This window comes from Silene latifolia, chromosome 9 (genome assembly GCF_048544455.1).
Source record: "Silene latifolia isolate original U9 population chromosome 9, ASM4854445v1, whole genome shotgun sequence".
Classification (NCBI taxonomy): Eukaryota; Viridiplantae; Streptophyta; class Magnoliopsida; order Caryophyllales; family Caryophyllaceae; genus Silene; species Silene latifolia.
In genome coordinates, this window is record NC_133534.1 from 46,861,168 (window position 1) to 46,884,058 (window position 22,891).

Consider the following 22,891-nt stretch of genomic DNA (forward strand, 5'->3'; position numbering starts at 1 on the left):
TTTTTTTTCCTATTTCTCTTTTTTGGTTGATTTGTGTGGTCCAAATTCAATAGCATGTGGGTAGTGTATTTTGTGTGATCTAAATTTAATTTCTTATTTCTTGTGCAAAAAGGAAAGGGAAAAAAATGGTGAATAAGGAGAGTACAAAATAGCGACAAATCGTACTTATCGGTCCATTTCAGTCAAAAACTAGACCGACTGAAACATTCAGATTTGGCCCGGTCCAATTCGGCCTGATCCAAATCGATCTGGTTCGGTACAGTCCGATTTAGGACCGTTGTTCAGCGCTAGTAGGGGGTTTGGTGGATGAATTAACGATTTTGGTGGTCGGAGGAAATAAACAAGTTTGAAAAATCAATATTACCCCCCAATCCCCATAACCCAAATTCACAAAACAACATCAAAAATGAGTTTGATCTAATTTAAGAATTCCCAAATTTGAAAAATCAATTGTGCCAACTTCTTAATCTGGAGTGTCCTCACACACTGTAAGCTCTTCAGATTCTTCCTTTAATGTTTTCGAAATGTTTTTTATTCACCCAGAAATTCATTGAAGTTGTGATTTTAGTTTCCATCGATAATTTGATATCTAACCTTGCATTCTCATAATTTTGCATGATTTCTCGTTCTCACTCCATCCCGGTCATTTGTTTACCTTTGGTTTTGGAACAAAGACCAATGAAAGAGGAGGGAGCCATTATCGGATAGTGGACCAAATTGAGTGTGCATAATCAAATTACCTATCAAAAGCATTCCCAAAATAGAGATATAAACAATTGACTGAGACACCAAATATGGATTTTCGGTAAACAAATGACCGGTAGTCCGGGACGGAGGGAGTAATTTATGCTTTTGCGTCTATTTAATCTCATATAATCTGCAATTATGCCTGTTTTTTGCTACTCAGATTATTGGCTTCTTGTTCAATTTTTAATTAATGGAGCAATAATACGATTTCTGGAAATGACAAAATTCATATTTTTTGGGGTTGAAAATGTCAATTTTTCTTTGTAATGGAAAAAATTTCGAAAAACTTTGCATTTGCTCAACCTTCTAATACAAACTTGGTGAAAGAAAAAAAATATATAATGTGTGCCACAATGCAAATTAGTTTGAGCTCCTTGGGGGTAGAAATTCGCCGTCTGTTGCGCCTTGAGGCGCATAGTCTGATTACTAATTATCGAGTTATTTTGCTGAGCTGATTATTGTATAAGTTTTTATTCATAGTGGACAAGATATTGGGATTTCACTTTACTTTTGACAATTGTTTTAGGAAATGGAAATATGTAACTGGAGACTTAGTTGCTGTTATTTCTTACCCAAAATAGTTATATAGTGAATTGATTTGAGTGTCTAAAATAAGAAATTGCAGTGAATGCAGTACTTGATTTTGGTTTCACCGTGCCTGAAAGCTGGAGCTACCCATTTTGTATGTAGGAACACACATTTGAACAATTGAACCTAATACTAACCGGATTATGTATAGTCTAATATCTAAATGTGAGCTGTTAGCAAGGGATAGCTTTTGAATTCAAATATATGGCATCTATTTGCTGTGTCAAGTTATGTCCGGGTAAATCAGAGAATCTTCAAATTTTTTAATGGAGTAGCTTGTTCCTTAATTAGCTCAGCTTCTTCACAGCCCTAATATTTCAGGTTCCTCTCTTGCGTATTTGCAAGAAAACTACCTATAAAGATATGTATGTTTGTTGCTACCGTTGGGCACTCGCACACTAGTAATGATGCATGCCTTTCTTTGACGGGCCTAAAACGATTCCAAACAGAAAAACCATCTCAATTTGTACAGGAAAAAAATGGAACTATCCTAAATTTTAGTCTGAACTGCCCACGAAATTTGATGACAAAAAAATAGTCAATTGCCACCTCTAAAAGAATCCACCGAAAACTCATTTCAAGAATTTCTGTATGATTCGTGGTATTTGCTTAGGATAGATGAAAGTATTATCTCCATCCCATTTGTACAGTCCCTATATGATTAGAGGTTATATTTAAAATTTAGTGAAAACTGCCATTAAAAATTATGGCTACCATTACGGCAAGTATGAAAAACTCGCTTTTTATTTTACTATATTTAGAAAGAAGCCAATTATTTTGAGATTCCATGAAAAACGAAAATGGGAGACACTAAAAATTGGAATGGAATGATGTAATATATTGTTCAAGCTCCGTGATTACCATTGTGTGTAAAATTGTTCAAGCTCCGTGATTACCATTGCGTGTAAATTTGTACTCACTTGGTCCCAATTATTTGTTTAACTTTGATTTAAATACCCCTCACAAAGAATATAAAAGGTAAACAAATGACTGGGAGACACAAAAGTTGTTTTGATATTGAGGAGTTTAGGTCAATGATTGGGACTGATGGAATCATAACTGGGTCAAGAATCACCACTCATGGACTTTACTAGCTAAGTTAGCATCTGCACGTTTCATGTAATAATAGTGCAATGGGGTATCTTCTTTACTACATCGTAGTTTATGGAGTAGTTTTAAGTCGGGGATTCAAAATTTTTCATTAAATGATTTCTTAATCTTAGATGGAGGAAGATTCCCCTCATGTTGGACAAGTGCAAGATACTGAAGGCTGTAGTACTCTGGAGACCGGAGGTGACAGAGCAGAGCCACATCCCCATAACATATTGTCTGTTGGAAGGAAAGAATTTGTAGCACCTGCTGTTGGAATGGAGTTTGAGTCATATGAGGACGCTTACAACTATTTCAATTGCTATGCTAAGGAAGCTGGCTTTCGTGTCAGGGTGAAGAATTCATGGTTCAAAAGGAATAGCAAGGAGAAGTACGGTGCCGTACTTTGCTGCAGTAGTCAGGGTTTCAAGCGAATTAAAGATGTAAACCGTTTGCGGAAGGAAACCCGTACTGGATGCCCGGCAATGATCCGAGTGAGAATGGTGGATTCTAGAAGATGGAGAATTCTGGAAGTTGTTCTTGACCACAACCATTTATTGGGCCTAAAAGAGGGCAAGTCAATGAAGAAGGCAGATATTTGTCCAAAGAGGAACTCCAATGAAGATGGGCAGACAATTAAGTTATACAGGGCTGTTGTAATAGACAATGTAGATTCGGGGAACCTGAATTCCGGTGGAAACGAAATTCAAATTCGAAGTGTCCTTAACCATTTCAATCAGTTGAATCTTAGAAGAGGTGATGCACAAGCTTTATATAATTTCCTCTGTCGAATGCAATTGACTAATGCAAACTTCTTTTATCTGATGGATTTCAACGATGAAGGAAATCTGAAAAACGTTATCTGGGTTGATGCTAGGTCCAGGGCTGCATGTGGTTATTTTGGCGATGTTGTTTTCTTGGATAATACTTACTTAGTTGATAAATATGAAATTCCCTTGGTAGCCTTTGTTGGAGTTAACCACCATGGCCAAACTGTGTTATTGGGATGCGGTCTATTGGCTGGCGAGACTACAGAATCTTACATATGGCTACTAAGAACATGGGTGAAATGCATGTCTGGCCATTTGCCTCAAACTGTAATCACAAATAGGTCCCGAGCCTTGCAGATTGCAATAACGGAGGTACTCCCGAGATTACTTCATCGATACTCTATTTCACATATCATGAGAAAAATCCCAGAAAAATTGGGGGGTTTGTGCAACTTTGATGCAGTCAAGAAAGCCTTGAGTAAAGTGGTCTATGAAACATTTAAGGTGAATGAATTTGAGACTGCTTGGAGTTTTATGATTCAGAATTTCGAAGTCGTTAATCATGAGTGGCTTCAATCTTTATATGAAGATCGAGCTCGGTGGGTCCCAGTATACTTGAAGGATTCCTTTCTTGCCGGCATGTCTATGAAACATCTGAATGCTTTCTTTGAGAAGTATGTACATAAACAAACATCCTTGAAGGAATTCCTTGACAAGTATGAGTTGGCTATACAAAAGAAACACAAGGAAGAAACTCTTTCCGATATTGACTCGAGAAGCTCAAGCTCAGTGCTTAAAACAAGGTGCTCTTTCGAGCATCAGCTCTCAAAGGTTTATACAAAAGAAATTTTCCGGAAATTTCAGGTGGAGGTAGAGGAGATGTACTCATGTTTTAGCACGACAAAGCTCCATGTTGATGGACCATATGTTATATTCTTGGTAAAAGAACGTGTTCTAGGTGAGAATAACAGGAGAGAGATTCGAGAGTATGAAGTATACTATAATGGCAGATGTGCAGAAATTCGATGTATTTGCAGCTGCTTTAACTTTAATGGCTACCTGTGTCGACATGCTTTATGCGTGCTTAACTTCAATGGAATGGAGGAAATCCCGATAAGATATATATTGCCGAGATGGAAAAAGGACTATAAGCGAGTTTGCGTGTCAGATATCGGTGCCATAGATCCTAGTGAACAAACTAAGTGGTTTGACCAGCTATATAGAAGTGCATTACGCGTTGTGGAGGAAGGAGTGATCTCTTTAGACCATTACAAGAGTGCATTGCAAGAGTTTGACGAGTCACTGAACAGAGTTCATAGTGTAGAAGAGAAGCATGAATAGCAGGAAACTGTAGCTTACATTCATTGAAGGGTTTCTTTTTGGTTTGTTTAAGAGGAGGCATAAGGGCGGTTTTGGTGCTGGCTAGTTTTGAAAGGGCAGGATGGAGTATCAGCTATAAGTTGTAGCCTCAGTATGCCTTTTCCAACTCATGTGTATCTCCTCTAATAGTAAGAGTAATCATCGCCGATGACGACAAGGTTATCAATGGCGTCTCACCTTCATAATTCAATCTTCTCTTCTGGTTAAAACTATCGTTTCCACTCATCGGAAGGGTAAAAACTTGCGGATTCGCCTCGATTCTCCTTCTTTTCCTTCCTTTCAATTTGGTACATTTCACTAACTCTAATTCTTACTTTACTTCCACCTCCAGTTCTTCGCATTTGTGTTTCCATTTTTGATTGATTTTTAGGGTCTTTGTTAGTTTTCTATGAATGTCATGATTTGTTTTCAGTTCTATGAAAATTTAAGGTGAAGATATTATTGCCACAATGGCACACATGAAATGTAACTTTTAGAAGATTAGGGCGACAATGGAACTCATGTTAGGTGTTTGTATTTGTGTCGGAAGGAATTATGATATCGCCCGAGTTAGTACTGTTTGATTATATAACTAAAATAGAGCAATTAGTTTTCTTCGTTAGACGATAGAATGTTTAGTCTGGAACAGCGGAGTATCTGTTTTTTTGGTAACTAATTTATATCGTTTTGGGCTTGTTTCTCCACATATATGAGAAATCCATATACGGTGATGGTATTTGTTCATTTCATGGAAGACACTACATTGGAAATGGTATGGATGATCCTTGTAGTTTGAGACAAACTAAGTCATCTTGTATTGTATGATGTTGCATTTGATTAAAAATAAGTGCATAATTTACAAGTACTAATAAAAAATATAACTCGGGAAAGATGATATGTTTCGTATTTTATATGGAAAGAAGAGAGTTTTTTTATGATGGATTGTGTTTGCCTTATTTCTAATGATGCTGATTTTGATGGTACTGTTATCCCAGATGCTTATGCTACCTTTGATTTTTGTGATATCTTTAAGCCTATGCCGAAGACATGATTTCTGTTAAGGATGAAAGTGTCCAGTATTTGATGAATCTGTCTCATTTGTGACACATCCGCGGTAAATGATGCTAATGAATGACCCTCAAAATTTTGCTAGTTTTTCATTGAGGTATGCGTTTTTTATATCTTATTATACAGTAAATGTTTTTGAAACAAGTAGTCTGTTGCTACTGTTTCCAAAATATAATTCCGGAATTTAGACCCTCAATTAACTTTTGTGATATCCAGTTAAATGAGATTTACTAAAGTTGGCATGTTGGATGCTGTATGATAATTTCCATGTCCCGTTGTTTTCAAGTTCTTCTCACCTTAACGTGTAATATTTATATGTTGTTTTCTCTTATTGCAGCCAGCCTCTATTCCGCCAATATACCAACTTGGTCTCCAGATGCTTTATTGGGGCCTATGACTCAAGGAGAGTTCAATAACACTCTTTTAAGCAGGAAGAAAATTGCCAACGGAATAATTTTGGGTCGCAATAATAATAATAATAATAATAATAATAATAATAATAATAATAAAACGGCTACGAGTATAACGTAACAATTACTAGCGGTTGTAAACAAAAAATCAAACAGGTACACCTGTTTATTATGAATATAATTATATAAATATGATAGCGAACAGTCCCAAATGATGTTCTTGCAGCAAAGGAGGAGAGATAGCAAACTGTTGATGAATTGACATTATCAGGTAATCAAAGTTTACGATTATCATTGCGTAGTATAAGTAATTGTAATTTTTATTACAATCGAAGACACAATTCGTAAGAAAATGCACGGTTGAAGACACAATTCACACGGTTCACATTATTATTTTACTAAAATCATTCTTCTTACATATGGGGATTGTCTCTTACGATGAGTGCAACTCCTGTAAACGCAAATTGTCTCCATTTGTCGTGAGTCGTACTTCCGGCTTGATCGTCTGTCGTAGAAGGGTAGTGCATTTTATGTTTTTTTTCAAGGTTTTCGAATTTTGGTCTTGTAATTTATAGGGGAAAATGTGGTTTGAGTAGTTTTTTTTTAACTTTTTCATTTTCAACGGTGTATTTATAGGGGTCAAAAGTCTTATTTACGTGCAGGTATTCTTAATTCTTTAATTATTCTTCAGTGGAGTTTGTTGTGTTTGTTACCCAAATACACAATCTACGTTGGTAGAATTCCAAAATGAGCTAGAAGCAAACGTTAACACACAAACGAAAGCAGAAATTATTTTTAATTTAAATAAAAATAGGAAATTGTACATTACAATTATTAAATTAAAACCGAGTAAAAGCCAAATGTAGAGTAGACATAGAGATACACATCAACTAAGGAGGGGAATGATGGCAAAGTCCTTTGTCTGTTTCTCTTCATATGGTTTTTTAAAATGGTCATTTCTTAAATAGTTTGAGTATATTGTTATCAACTCATTTCAAACGTTCCTATAAATAGTATAGATCCCGTACTACAGTCCGGTATTTGTAAAGGTTATATTAGAGAAAATGTAATTAAAATGTTGCCATTAATTATTTTACATTTATTAAATCTACTATCTATAAAATGTAACTAAAAACTTGCCATTAATTATTCTTCCATCTATAATAGTTGAGAATTCATTTTTTTACGTTTTTTATATAAATTGGCGTATATAAGAGTTACTCCCTTCTATTCACTAAGATCTTCCACAATTCCGAAAATGGCAAATTTACTAACTTCTTTCACTTTCTTTATTAGTCTATTATTTGTGGTTTTTATGACTTGTGACCTTACATTCTCTCTCTTATTTTCATTTTCCTCCATTTTCCACCACAAATCTCTTTCCTCTTAAAAACTCCCCAAAAAGTAATGTAGAAGATCATAGTGAATAGGAGGGAGTAATTTTTTAGGAGGTTAATTTGGAAAAAATACTTTGAAATTGAATACTGACAAAGATTTACATATATAATTGATTGGATATATTGAATTAGTGTATATGATTGATTTACATATAGGAACCGTATTATGGATAAATCAACGTAAAATATTATATTTTTTACGTTGATTTACGTTTTTTATTTGTGTTTTGTGTATATAGTAATTTGAGTATTGTGTATTGGATGATAATCTCGGTATAGAATATTATATAATGTATATAAAATATTATATAGTGTATAAAATTCCCATTTTATTGTTCTTGATTTTCTGGGATTTTTTGTGTATATATTTATTATTGGCCAAAATAACTCGACAACAATTATTTGAAGGATATATTATTGAGTACAATATTGTAGAAGGGAATATTCCATATGGGGCTTACTAATTGACTGCAATATATTGTTGAGTATGATATATTGACTACAATATTTGACTGTAATATTTTTTGACTAAAATAAATTAACCAGAGTTAGAATTTAGAAGGGAATATTCCCTAGGGAGGGAAGTTGAGCGGGAATAACATAGGTGTGTTATTCTTTTAGTCTATAGGGGATGTGATGCGACATAAATTACGAATAAAATTGAATAAGATAAGAGTTAAAATTTTATTAGATAAAAAGATAACCCAAGAGAACTTGCATTCATTAAAAACAATAAACAACGAATATATTATAAAAATACTCAACTTATTAAACATATATAGAATAATTAAACCATCATTAGTTTAAGGGTTTTTCTAACCTATGCCCACTAAGTATAGGATAAGAAACTAAAATAGGAAAGTATTAAATGTATTTTTTGTGAAGAAAAGTAAAAGTGATGAGATATTACAATTTCCCATAAAAATCTCATTTAATACTTTCCTTTTTTGGTTTATTATCCTATGCCTAGTGGGCATAGGATAGAAAAACCGTTAATTTAAAGCCTAGAACAATTAAAAAGAACCACTCACACAAAAATATAAAAGTACTAGGTAGTATCTCGCGCTTCGCGCGGTCTGTTTTAAAATTTTAATATTATAATTGAAGAAAAATAATATAATTCATATATAACCTTTAATATTTTTACCTATAAGTAAAAATAAATTAAAGTTTTTCTTAAATTTTATTTTTTTAGGTTTAAGTTCAGTGTTTTAAAATAAAATACATATAATTTTAATTAAAACTAATAATTATAGTTAATTACGCATGATCAACGTTTTACAAAACAATTTGTAACTGATCAAATATCATATTAATTAAAATAATTTATTCGAATAATGCAACAATCAACATTAAGTTATCAAATTATATCCTTTCACGATACGTTATGTTGCAAATCAGTTATAAACTTTTTTCGAAATCTTTAATTTTGTATGTATAACGTTTGATATTATATTATTATGTATCAAATATATAAGGTTCACACTAAACTTATTCAAATGTTTTGGTTGTGTCTTACATGTGTTATGTGTCAAACATATCTATAAGAAATTTGCATCTTTTATTTTTTTAACAACTATATATAATGATGTTTACGTATTTACCCGTAAATAAAATAGGTTGAACTTTCTCAAATATCATTTTATAAGATAACGTATAAAATATTTAATTAAAAGTAATATCTAGCTAGTCATAATCAATGTTTTATTCTTGACGTATACATATATAACTGAAGATATTAAAGGAAAATGTAGTGTGTTTTCTACTTTTTCATGTTGTTTATATAATAGAGCTTTTCTATATGATACCCTTTGTATTTATTTGAATCCTACGTGATACCCCTCGTTTTTCAAAAATACCAATGGTACCCCTAAACATAATGAAACATGTTAAAATATCCAAAATGCTTTAATTCGCCTCTTTAAAATGTTTAATTATACATTTTTTTTATTGATTTTTTAGCAATAATTTGTCATGTCATTAACATAAACATCGTCTACTCAATTGTAAACATATTTTCTTTACAAAATTTAACATATTAACGTGATTTTTAGTAGTTTGAGTATTTTTAGAATATCATTTTACTAAATTTAGGGATACCACTTATATTTTCAAAAATATAGAAGTACCACGTAGAATGTGAAGAAACACGGGGTACCACGTAGAAAAACCCTATATAATATTATATTACTTAATAATCATTACTTTTCTATTAATTATTCAAACTCACCCGCGATCAGTGTGTACATACATACTCGTTATCAGAGTATTTAAATCTCTCAAAATCTCACATATATTTAGTTTGTCGCAATATGATTTTTTCGTTTCCGCACTATACAAACTTATATCTTAGTAGTTTGAATCCTACGTGACTTTTTCATGTTGTTTATATAATAGGGCTTTTCTATATGATACCCTTGTATTTATTTGAATCCTACGTGATACCCCTCGTTTTTCAAAAATACCAATGGTACCCCTAAACATAATGAAAATATGTTAAAATATCCAAAATGCTTTAATCCGCCTCTTTAAAATGTTTAATTATACATTTTTTTTATTGATTTTTTAGCAATAATTTGTCATGTCATTAACATAAACATCGTCTACTCAATTGTAAACATATTTTCTTTACAAAATTGAACATATTAACGTGATTTTTAGTAGTTTGAGTATTTTTAGAACATCATTTTACTAAATTTAGGGATACCACTTATATTTTCAAAAATATAGGGGTACCACGTAGAATGCGAAGAAACACGGGGTACCACGTAGAAAAACCCTATATAATATTATATTACTTAATAATCATTACTTTTCTATTAATTATTCTTACTCACCCGCGATCACTGTGTACATACATACTCGTTATTAGAGTATTTAAATCTCTCAAAATCTCACATATATTTAATTTGTCGCAATATGATTTTTTCGTTTCCGCACTATACAAACTTATATCTTAGTAGTTTTTTTTAAGTTTTCCTTTTAATAAATACAAAGACTCCTCCAAATATATTTTTCTTAATAAATTTAATGGTCTAAGTTTTATAACTTTCTCAAAATATTTTTTTACGTAAATGTAAAACATTATGAGATACTCACTTTAATCATCTCTACATATCAAAATATGTTAATAAATATAATGAAAATTATATTCGATTGAAAGCATTTTTCACAATGAACGTTTTTATTTACAATTTAGAATTTTTATCAAAATATTTTTTAAATAAATTTAGAATTATATCAACGTAATTATTTAATGTAATTTTATAATAAAATTTATTAACTTATAATTAATATTTACTGAGATTTATGCTGCATTTATTATGTTCATATTAAATGATTAGCTTTAATTAATGCTTGTCATTATGGCTGTATAAGATACGTGGCGTATCCACAACGTTTCAACTTGATTATATATATATATATATATATATATATATATATATATATATATATATATATATATATATATATATATATATATATATATATATATATATATATAGAGTCGGGATCCGGTGAGAACTCCTAAATATTTGAGGATTGAGGATTAGTGAATACAATATCACATGTTCTTCAATACAATATCACGAAAAATTTGACCTTTGCCAAAAAAAAAATTTTTTTTTTGAAAAAAAAAATTATAATTTTTTTTTGCACAGTGTTTTTTTAGTGTGATATTGTATTGAATAACTGTGATATTGTATTGAACAACCTGTGATATTGTAACAAAATCCTCAATCCTCAAAAAGATAGTGTATCCTCACATGATCTCATTCCTATATATATATATATATATATATATATATATATATATATATATATATATATATATATATATATATTCGGGATCATATGAGAACCACTAGGATGATGAGAACCACTAATAATACTACTAATATTAACATTTCTAATTAATAATACAAATAATATTACAATTTTACGCGCTCAACTCCCCAAACCCTTCAATTTCATTCATTTCCCAAATTTCCCTTTCTCACTCATCTTCTTCTCTCTCTACAACCCTCATCATCCCCGTTTCCGATCGTCGCCATTTCCGATCGTCTTCTCCGATCGTCGTCGCTGCTCATCTCTATCCTACCTTCATCGTATCCGATCATCTGCTTCTCATATTACGGTTCAATACATTCATCAGCAGCATTTTCGCGAGATTTATCAATCTCATTCCTACAAATTCAGGTACTATGCTTCGGATAATGGCGATTGTACTGTAATTTTATCATGCATGTATTTTTTCCTTCGACATTCATCAATTCCCCCGACATTCATCAATTCATATTCAACTATTAACCCTAATTTGCAGTTATTTCCGTAATTAAGGTCTTTTTATTGTTATTCTATAATGAATTCTTAGATTTGGGATAGAAATTCAGAGTTTTAATGTATTGAACACATTTGCATAGAAAATCAGAGTTTATACGTTGCTTATATTTTAGCGATTTCTGCATTTTTGTTCTGATTGCATGTTCAAGTAATTTTTAATAATTGAATTTGCGGATTTGTGAGTTTTTATTCTGAGTGCATGTTTAAGTACTTTTAAATAATTGAATTTGCGTATTTTGTGAGGGTCTTTTGGTTTTAAATGATCTATATTGTTTGGATCTGAAAGAATAGTCGAGTTGCTTGTTGTTTTGAGTATTTTTTAGCCAAGTAAGCTGAGGTTTTAGGATACCCGTCCTCTGTCCGTGCATGAAATAAGGTCCAGCGTGCATAAAATAGGGTTCAATGTGCATCAAATAAGGCGTTGTCCGCATCAAACACGGCGTCACTTTAAAATTAGCAGTAGGTTCATTGTCGATAAGGTGCCAATGCTTAATTAGTAGAGGGCCCTTGACTCGGAAAAACTGCATATTTTCCAAAATCTAAATGCTCTCGGTTGTGCATTGGCCGAAATTTATATTTTCACCTGTGTTAACATCAGTCAATACATTCACAGATATGAGGCGAAAGACTGTTGCAAGGAAGAAAAACACACCAGTCAAAATTACACAAATAAAAGGAGGTAGATCAGTGAAAGATTATTTCCCACCAAACCCAACAAATTCAACTCTAAATGATGCTGTTGACCAAAGTATGTTGTAAGAAAATCTGCATAGCTTTGTCTGTTTTTATGTTTCATCCCTTCCTTACTCCAAAATAATTGTAGACTACATTTTAATGCTCTCTCTAAACTTGGATGCAATACCTGTATTGCTTGCTTAATGTGATATTTCCTGAATTTATCTTAGTGTTTTTCTGCATGCTTTATGTGATTTTCAAATGACGGACTGCTTGTACTCTTTTCCTTACTAGTTCTTATTTCTAGTTTTTTCATTCGAGAGTTCAATTTGTGATGCTTGTAGGTCATTACATTCTTGGTCAACTACTTATACATAGCCAAGTATGGCCAATTGGTGCAAGGGGTGGGTAGTCAATATTTATGAAGAAGATAAAGCACTTTTTGTCAAGAATTACGTAAGAGAAAAAAAAGAGGCTATGGGTTTGTCATTTGCTCCCTTAGACAAAGTTCACTTACCGACAATCGTTATCAAGCCCAACTTGATGATGTTTTCAATAATCAAGATCTAGTGACTAACATATTTAACCAACTAGATTTTAACGAAGATAAGGCAAATATGGCGTTGGTCTGTAGGAATTGGTCTCAGCTTTTCCTCATACACCCAACTGCACCTCGCATTGAACATGCATATGGCATTTCTCTACGTACCAATGATATCAATGGTGTAAGAATTGTTCGTAGGGGTCCTAAAATAATTTATAAAAGATGCAAATGCTTTATGACTGAAGATTTGGCAGCTAAATTGCTCCTGCATCATCAACAAGAGAAAAATATTTTCCAAAGAGAACATCTTAACACTCTTGATGATGCTGAACGTGCACATGTGAATGAGTTGCTTCATGCTTTAGCCACGCCATCTTCTGCACGTGACATAGTAGTTGCCATTTCAACAGACTTAGTAACTCGGGCCTGTTTGCCTTTTTTCGGTTTTTTCCTCTATATGTAACTCAACTGCTCAAGTTTGACAGTTTTTGGCATTTTGATGTCTGTGTATTTAGGCCTTTAACGGTTCAGGTCTTAAAGTTGCCCTATTTTCAGTCTTTTGTGGTACTCTTGTATAATTCCATGTATTAAGCCACCTTTGTATAATCATGTAGTCGGGTTTTCCCATTTTCAATGTTGTAAAGCTTTGTCATGTATGGATGATATGTTTTATTAATGAAGTTTCTTTTCCTTATTTTGTTAATCATCGAGCTTTCATTGTTTCATAATTACATAAAGTTTCTGGATCTATGGAACAGCCTTGTAGATGCATCAAAAAACAATCTCAGTGCATTAAAATACCCCTGTATATTCCTGAAATAAGCTGTCTTCTTAACCTACTTACTTTGACAGATAATCCTCCCAACCCAAGTACTACAGCTGCAAAGCCAGAACAAATTCCTCCTCCACGTCGATAGAGTCCACGTATCCAACCAAAAGTTACTGAGCAAGTAACACCAGATATGCTTTCTGGTAACAACAATGGTGAGAGTTTACCTTTTCTTGTCCCTTTTAAAGATTTCCAGTATATGTTGTTTGTTCGAATATTAATGGTGATGGTTTAAGGTGCAATACCCTTATGAATGCATCAAGTAGCCTTGTAGATGCAACAAAAAGAAATCCATGTGCATTAAACAACCATGCCTTGCGGTTTTCTTCTTGTTCTGAATGACAATAGCAAGGGAAAGGGTTTAGGGTTGGATTAGGCGGACCCGCGGTAGCAGTCCGCCTAATCCAACCCTAAACCCTTTCCCGTCCCGTTTTAGGACACCCGGGCCCCTTTTTAAAATCCCCGTCCCCAAAAAAGGGTTCACTCGTCCCCTTCTAGGGTGTCTTTAGGTTTTCGTGTTCGAATGACAATAGTAAGAGAAAGGGTTTAGGGTTGGATTACCGCGGGTCCGCCTAATCCAACCCTAAACCCTTTCCCGTCCCGTTTTAGGACACCCGGGCCCCTTTTTAAAATCCCGTCCCCAAAAAAGGGTTCACTCGTTCCCTTCTAGGGTGTCTTTAGGTTTTCGTGTTCGAATGACAATAGCAAGGGAAAGGGTTTAGGGTTAGATTAGGCGGACCCGCGGTAGCGGTCCGCCTAATCCAACGCTAAACCCTTTCCCGTCCCGTTTTAGGACACCCGGGCCCCTTTTTAAAATCCCGTCCCCAAAAAAGGGTTCACTCGTCCCCTTCTAGGGTGTCTTTAGGTTTTCGTGTTCGAATGACAATAGCAAGGGAAAGGGTTTAGGGTTGGATTAGGCGGACCCGCGGTAGCGGTCCGCCTAATCCAACCTAAACCCTTTCCCGTCCCGTTTTAGGACACCCGGGCTCCTTTTTAAAATCCCGTCCCCAAAAAAGGGTTCACTCGTCCCCTTCTAGGGTGTCTTTAGGTTTTTGTGTTCGAATGACAATAGCAAGGGAAAGGGTTTAGCGCGGTCCGCCTAATCCAACCCTAAACCCTTTCCCGTCCCGTTTTAGGACACCCGGGCCCCTTTTTAAAATCCCGTCCCCAAAAAAGGGTTCACTCGTCCCCTTCTAGGGTGTCTTTAGGTTTTCGTGTTCGAATGACAATAGCAAGGGAAAGGGTTTAGGGTTGGATTAGGCGGACCCGCGGTAGCGGTCCGCCTAATCCAACCTAAACCCTTTCCCGTCCCGTTTTAGGACACCCGGGCTCCTTTTTAAAATCCCGTCCCCAAAAAAGGGTTCACTCGTCCCCTTCTAGGGTGTCTATAGGTTTTTGTGTTCGAATGACAATAGCAAGGGAAAGGGTTTAGGGTTGGATTAGGCGGACCGCGGGTCCGCCTAATCCAACCCTAAACCCTTTCCCGTCCCGTTTTAGGACACCCGGGCCCCTTTTTAAAATCCCGTCCCCAAAAAAGGGTTCACTCATCCCCTTCTAGGGTGTCTTTAGGTTTTCCTGTTCGAATGACAATAGCAAGGGAAAGGGTTTAGGGTTGGATTAGGCGGACCCGCGGTAGCAGTCCGCCTAATCCAACCCTAAACCCTTTCCCGTCCCGTTTTAGGACACCCGGGCCCCTTTTTAAAATCCCGTCCCCAAAAAAGGGTTCACTCGTCCCCTTCTAGGGTGTCTTTAGGTTTCGTGTTCGAATGACAATAGCAAGGGAAAAGGTTTATGGTTGGATTAGGCGGACCCGCGGTAGAGGTCCGCCTAATCGAACCCTAAACCCTTTCCCGTCCCCTTTTAGGACACCCGAGCCCCTTTTTAAAATCCCCGTCCCCAAAAAAAGGGTTCACTCGTCCCCTTCTAGGGTGTCTTTAGGTTTTCGTGTTCGAATGACAATAGTAAGGGAAAGGGTTTAGGGTTGGATTATCGCGGGTCCGCCTAATCCAACCCTAAACCCTTTCCCGTCCCGTTTTAGGACACCCGGACCCCTTTTTAAAATCCCGTCCCCAAAAAAGGGTTCACTCGTTCCCTTCTAGGGTGTCTTTAGGTTTTCGTGTTCGAATGACAATAGTAAGAGAAAGGCTTTAGGGTTGGATTATCGCGGGTCCGCCTAATCCAACTCTAAACCCTTTCCCGTCTCGTTTTAGGACACCCGGGCCCCTTTTTAAAATCCCCGTCCCCAAAAAAAGGGTTCACTCGTCCCCTTCTAGGGTGTCTTTAGGTTTTCGTGTTCGAATGACAATAGTAAGAGAAAGGGTTTAGGGTTGGATTACCGCGGGTCCGCCTAATCCAACCCTAAACCCTTTCCCGTCCCGTTTTAGGACACCCGGGCCCCTTTTTAAAATCCCGTCCCCAAAAAAAGGGTTCACTCGTCCCCTTCTAGGGTGTCTTTATGTTTTCGTGTTCGAATGACAATAGCAAGGGAAAGGGTTTAGGGTTAGATTAGGCGGACCCGCGGTAGCGGTCCGCCTAATCCAACGCTAAACCCTTTCCCGTCCCGTTTTAGGACACCCGGGCCCCTTTTTAAAATCCCGTCCCCAAAAAAGGGTTCACTCGTCCCCTTCTAGGGTGTCTTTAGGTTTTCGTGTTCGAATGACAATAGCAAGGGAAAGGGTTTAGGGTTGGATTAGGCGGACCCGCGGTAGCGGTCCGCCTAATCCAACCTAAACCCTTTCCCGTCCCGTTTTAGGACACCCGGGCTCCTTTTTAAAATCCCGTCCCCAAAAAAGGGTTCACTCGTCCCCTTCTAGGGTGTCTTTAGGTTTTCGTGTTCGAATGACAATAGCAAGGAAAGGGTTTAGGGTTGGATTAGGCGGACCCGCGGTAGCGGTCCGCCTAATCCAACCTAAACCCTTTCCCGTCCGCTTTAGGACACCCGGGCTCCTTTTTAAAATCCCGTCCCCAAAAAAGGGTTCACTCGTCCCCTTCTAGGGTGTCTATAGGTTTTTGTGTTCGAATGACAATAGCAAGGAAAAGGGTTTAGGGTTGGATTAGGCGGACCCGCGGTAGCGGTCCGCCTAATCAAACCCTAAACCCTTTCCCGTCCCGTTTTAGGACACCCGGGCCCCTTTTTAAAATCCCGTCCCCAGAAAAGGGTTCACTCATCCCCTTCTAGGGTGTCTTTAGGTTTTCCTGTTCGAATGACAATAGCAAGGGAAAGGGTTTAGGGTTGGATTAGGCGGACCCGCGGTAGCGGTCCGCCTAATCCAACCCTAAACCCTTTCCCGTCCCGTTTTAGGAAACACGGGCCCCTTTTTAAAATCCCGTCCCCAAAAAAGGGTTCACTCGTCCACTTCTAGGGTGTCTTTAGGTTTCGTGTTCGAATGACAATAGCAAGGGAAAGGGTTTATGGATGGATTAGGCGGACCCGCGGTAGCGGTCCGCCTAATCGAACCCTAAACCGTTTCCCGTCCCGGTTTAGGACACCAGAGCCCCTTTTTAAAAACCCCGTCCCCAAAAAAAGGGTTCACTCGTCCCCTTCTAGGGTGTCTTTAGGTTTTCGTGTTCGAATGACAATAGTAAGGGAAAGGGTTTAGGGTTGGATTATCGCGGGTCCGCCTAATCCAACCCTAAACCCTTTCCCGTCCCGTTTTAGGACACCCGGACCCCTTTTTAAAATCATGTCCCCAAAAAAGGGTTCACTCGTTCCCTTCTAGGGTGTCTTTAGGTTTTTTTGTTCTGAATGACAATAGCAAGGGAAAGGGTTTAGGGTTGAATTAGGCGGACCCGCGGTAGCGGTCCGCTTAATCCAACCCTAAACCCTTTCCCGTCCCGTTTTAGGACACCCGGGCCTCTTTTTAAAATCCCGTCCCCAAAAAAGGGTTCACTCGTCCCCAGCTTCTAGGGTGTCTTTAGGTTTTCGTGTTCGAATGACAATAGTAAGATAAAGGCTTTAGGGTTGGATTATCGCGGGTCCGCCTAATCCAACCCTAAACCCTTTCCCGTCCCGTTTTAGGACACCCGGGCCCCTTTTTAAAATCCCCGTCCCCAAAAAAAGGGTTCACTCGTCCCCTTCTAGGGTGTCTTTAGGTTTTCGTGTTCGAATGACAATAGTAAGAGAAAGGGTTTAGGGTTGGATTACCGCGGGTCCGCCTAATCCAACCCTAAACCCTTTCCCGTCCCGTTTTAGGACACCCGGGCCCCTTTTTAAAATCCCGTCCCCAAAAAAGGGTTCACTCGTTCCCTTCTAGGGTGTCTTTATGTTTTCGTGTTCGAATGACAATAGCAAGGGAAAGGGTTTATGGTTAGATTAGGCGGACCCGCGGTAGCGGTCCGCCTAATCCAACGCTAAACCCTTTTCCGTCCCGTTTTAGGACACCCGGGCCCCTTTTTAAAATCCCGTCCCCAAAAAAGGGTTCACTCGTCCCCTTCTAGGGTGTCATTAGGTTTTCGTGTTCGAATGACAATAGCAAGGGAAAGGGTTTAGGGTTGGATTAGGCGGACCCGCGGTAGCGGTCCGCCTAATCAAACCTAAACCCTTTCCCGTCCCGTTTTAGGACACCCGGGCTCCTTTTTAAAATCCCGTCCCCAAAAAAGGGTTCACTCGTCCCCTTCTAGGGTGTCTTTAGGTTTTCGTGTTCGAATGACAATAGTAAGAGAAAGGGTTTAGGGTTGGATTACCGCGGGTCCGCCTAATCCAACCCTAAACCCTTTCCCGTCCCGTTTTAGGACACCAGGACCCTTTTTAAAATCACGTCCCCAAAAAAGGGTTCACTCGTCCCCTTCTAGGGTGTCTTTAGGTTTCGTGTTCGAATGACAATAGCAAGGGAAAGGATTTATGGTTGGATTAGGCGGACCCGCGGTAGTGGTCCGCCTAATCGAACCCTAAACCCTTTCCCGTCCCGTTTTAGGACACCCGAGCCCCTTTTTAAAATCCCCGTCCCCAAAAAAAGGGTTCACTCGTCCCCTTCTAGGGTGTCTTTAGGTTTTCGTGTTCGAATGACGATAGTAAGGGAAAGGGTTTAGGGTTGGATTATCGCGGGTCCGCCTAATCCAACCCTAAACCCTTTCCCGTCCCGTTTTAGGACACCCGGGCCCCTTTTTAAAATCCCGTCCCCAAAAAAGGGTTCACTCGTTCCCTTCTAGGGTGTCTTTAGGTTTTTTTGTTCTGAATGACAATAGCAAGGGAAAGGGTTTAGGGTTGAATTAGGCGGACCCGCGGTAGCGGTCCGCTTAATCCAACCCTAAACCCTTTCCCGTCCCGTTTTAGGACACCCGGGCCTCTTTTTAAAATCCCGTCCCCAAAAAAGGGTTCACTCGTCCCCTTCTAGGGTGTCTTTAGGTTTTCGTGTTCGAATGACAATAGTAAGATAAAGGCTTTAGGGTTGGATTATCGCGGGTCCGCCTAATCCAACCCTAAACCCTTTCCCGTCCCGTTTTAGGACACCCGGGCCCCTTTTTAAAATCCCCGTCCCCAAAAAAAGGGTTCACTCGTCCCCTTCTAGGGTGTCTTTAGGTTTTCGTGTTCGAATGACAATAGTAAGAGAAAGGGTTTAGGGTTGGATTACCGCGGGTCCGCCTAATCCAACCCTAAACCCTTTCCCGTCCCGTTTTAGGACACCCGGACCCCTTTTTAAAACCCCGTCCCCAAAAAAGGGTTCACTCGTTCCCTTCTAGGGTGTCTTTATGTTTTCGTGTTCGAATGACAATAGCAAGGGAAAGGGTTTAGGGTTAGATTAGGCGGACCCGCGGTAACGGTCCGCCTAATCCAACGCTAAACCCTTTCCCGTCCCGTTTTAGGACACCCGGGCCCCTTTTTAAAATCCCGTCCCCAAAAAAGGGTTCACTCGTCCCCTTCTAGGGTGTCTTTAGGTTTTTGTGTTCGAATGACAATAGCAAGGGTTTAGGGTTGGATTAGCCAGGACCGCGGTAGCGGTCCGCCTAATCCAACCCTAAACCCTTTCCCGTCCCGCTTTAGGACACCCGGGCCCCTTTTTAAAATCCCGTCCCCAAAAAAGGGTTCACTCGTCCCCTTCTAGGGTGTCTTTAGGTTTTCTGTTCGAATGACAATAGCGAGGAAAGGGTTTAGGGTTGGATTAGGCGGACCGCGGTAGCGGTCCGCCAAATCCAACCCTAAACCCTTTCCCGTCCCGTTTTAGGACACCCGGGCCCCTTTTTAAAATCCCGTCCCCAAAAAAGGGTTCACTCGTCCCCTTCTAGGGTGTCTTTAGGTTTCGTGTTCGAATGACAATAGCAAGGGAAAAGGTTTATGGTTGGATTAGGCGGACCCGCGGTAGCGGTCCGCCTAATCGAACCCTAAACCCTTTCCCGTCCCCTTGTAGGACACCCGAGCCCCTTTTTAAAATCCCCGTCCCCAAAAAAAGGGTTCACTCGTCCCCTTCTAGGGTGTCTTTAGGTTTTCGTGTTCGAATGACAATAGTAAGGGAAAAGGTTTAGGGTTGGATTATCGCGGGTCCGCCTAATCCAACCCTAAACCCTTTCCCGTCCCGTTTTAGGACACCCGGACCCCTTTTTAAAATCCCGTCCCCAAAAAAGGGTTCACTCGTTCCCTTCTAGGGTGTCTTTAGGTTTTCGTGTTCGAATGACAATAGTAAGAGAAAGGCTTTAGGGTTGGATTATCGCGGGTCCGCCTAATCCAACTCTAAACCCTTTCCCGTCTCGTTTTAGGACACCCGGGCCCCTTTTTAAAATCCCCGTCCCCAAAAAAAGGGTTCACTCGTCCCCTTCTAGGGTGTCTTTAGGTTTTCGTGTTCGAATGACAATAGTAAGAGAAAGGGTTTAGGGTTGGATTACCGCGGGTCCGCCTAATCCAACCCTAAACCCTTTCCCGTCCCGTTTTAGGACACCCGGGCCCCTTTTTAAAATCCCGTCCCCAAAAAAGGGTTCACTCGTTCCCTTCTAGGGTGTCTTTATGTTTTCGTGTTCGAATGACAATAGCGAGGAAAGGGTTTAGGGTTAGATTAGGCGGACCGCGGTAGCGGTCCGCCTAATCCAACGCTAAACCCTTTCCCGTCCCGTTTTAGGACACCCGGGCCCCTTTTTAAAATCCCGTCCCCAAAAAAGGGTTCACTCGTCCCCTTCTAGGGTGTCTTTAGGTTTTCGTGTTCGAATGACAATAGCAAGGGAAAGGGTTTAGGGTTGGATTAGGCGGACCCGCGGTAGCGGTCCGCCTAATCCAACCTAAACCCTTTCCCGTCCCGTTTTAGGACACCCGGGCTCCTTTTTAAAATCCCGTCCCCAAAAAAGGGTTCACTCGTCCCCTTCTAGGGTGTCTTTAGGTTTTCGTGTTCGAATGACAATAGCAAGGGAAAGGGTTTAGGGTTGGATTAGGCGGACCCGCGGTAGCGGTCCGCCTAATCCAACCTAAACCCTTTCCCGTCCCGTTTTAGGACACCCGGGCTCCTTTTTAAAATCCCGTCCCCAAAAAAGGGTTCACTCGTCCCCTTCTAGGGTGTCTATAGGTTTTTGTGTTCGAATGACAATAGCAAGGAAAAGGGTTTAGGGTTGGATTAGGCGGACCCGCGGTAGCGGTCCGCCTAATCAAACCCTAAACCCTTTCCCGTCCCGTTTTTAGGACACCGGGCCCCTTTTTAAAATCCCGTCCCCAGAAAAGGGTTCACTCATCCCCTTCTAGGGTGTCTTTAGGTTTTCCTGTTCGAATGACAATAGCAAGGGAAAGGGTTTAGGGTTGGATTAGGCGGACCCGCGGTAGCGGTCCGCCTAATCCAACCCTAAACCCTTTCCCGTCCCGTTTTAGGAAACACGGGCCCCTTTTTAAAATCCCGTCCCCAAAAAAGGGTTCACTCGTCCACTTCTAGGGTGTCTTTAGGTTTCGTGTTCGAATGACAATAGCAAGGGAAAGGGTTTATGGATGGATTAGGCGGACCCGCGGTAGCGGTCCGCCTAATCGAACCCTAAACCGTTTCCCGTCCCATTTAGGACACGAGCCCCTTTTTAAAAACCCCGTCCCCAAAAAAGGGTTCACTCGTCCCCTTCTAGGGTGTCTTTAGGTTTTCGTGTTCGAATGACAATAGTAAGGGAAAGGGTTTAGGGTTGGATTATCGCGGGTCCGCCTAATCCAACCCTAAACCCTTTCCCGTCCCGTTTTAGGACACCCGGACCCCTTTTTAAAATCATGTCCCCAAAAAAGGGTTCACTCGTTCCCTTCTAGGGTGTCTTTAGGTTTTTTTGTTCTGAATGACAATAGCGAGGAAAGGGTTTAGGGTTGAATTAGGCGGACCGCGGTAGCGGTCCGCTTAATCCAACCCTAAACCCTTTCCCGTCCCGCTTTAGGACACCCGGGCCTCTTTTTAAAATCCCGTCCCCAAAAAAGGGTTCACTCGTCCCCAGCTTCTAGGGTGTCTTTAGGTTTTCGTGTTCGAATGACAATAGTAAGATAAAGGCTTTTGGGTTGGATTATCGCGGGTCCGCCTAATCCAACCCTAAACCCTTTCCCGTCCCGTTTTAGGACACCCGGGCCCCTTTTTAAAATCCCCGTCCCCAAAAAAAGGGTTCACTCGTCCCCTTCTAGGGTGTCTTTAGGTTTTCGTGTTCGAATGACAATAGTAAGAGAAAGGGTTTAGGGTTGGATTACCGCGGGTCCGCCTAATCCAACCCTAAACCCTTTCCCGTCCCGTTTTAGGACACCCGGGCCCCTTTTTAAAATCCCGTCCCCAAAAAAGGGTTCACTCGTTCCCTTCTAGGGTGTCTTTATGTTTTCGTGTTCGAATGACAATAGCAAGGGAAAGGGTTTATGGTTAGATTAGGCGGACCCGCGGTAGCGGTCCGCCTAATCCAACGCTAAACCCTTTTCCGTCCCGTTTTAGGACACCCGGGCCCCTTTTTAAAATTCCGTCCCCAAAAAAGGGTTCACTCGTCCCTTCTAGGGTGTCTTTAGGTTTTCGTGTTCGAATGACAATAGCAAGGGAAAGGGTTTAGGGTTGGATTAGGCGGACCCGCGGTAGCGGTCCGCCTAATCAAACCTAAACCCTTTCCCGTCCCGTTTTAGGACACCCGGGCTCCTTTTTAAAATCCCGTCCCCAAAAAAG

General features: G+C 39.4%; 1 protein-coding gene across 3 annotated transcripts; it reads left to right on the forward strand.

The window, feature by feature from the left end:
* The first annotated feature begins 192 nt into the window (after positions 1 to 192).
* Positions 193 to 6,403, forward strand: LOC141599704 (protein FAR1-RELATED SEQUENCE 6). 3 transcript variants are annotated; one of them, XM_074419803.1, is made up of 4 exons: positions 193 to 488; positions 2,559 to 4,861; positions 5,549 to 5,718; positions 5,959 to 6,403. In XM_074419803.1, exon 2 carries the CDS (start codon positions 2,559 to 2,561, stop codon positions 4,533 to 4,535), a length of 1,977 nt encoding a protein of 658 aa, XP_074275904.1. In that variant the 5' UTR covers positions 193 to 488; the 3' UTR covers positions 4,536 to 4,861; positions 5,549 to 5,718; positions 5,959 to 6,403. The 3 variants fall into 3 exon arrangements, with proteins under 3 accessions (XP_074275904.1, XP_074275903.1, XP_074275905.1); XM_074419802.1 differs by having other exon boundaries at positions 5,587 to 5,718; XM_074419804.1 differs by lacking the exon at positions 5,549 to 5,718.
* Positions 6,404 to 22,891: the final 16,488 nt, after the last annotated feature.

What these genes read in the sequence shown, in the direction of transcription:
- LOC141599704 (XM_074419803.1), top strand. Translation starts at nt 2,559, where the DNA reads ATGGAGGAAGATTCCCCTCATGTTGGACAAGTGCAAGATACTGAAGGC.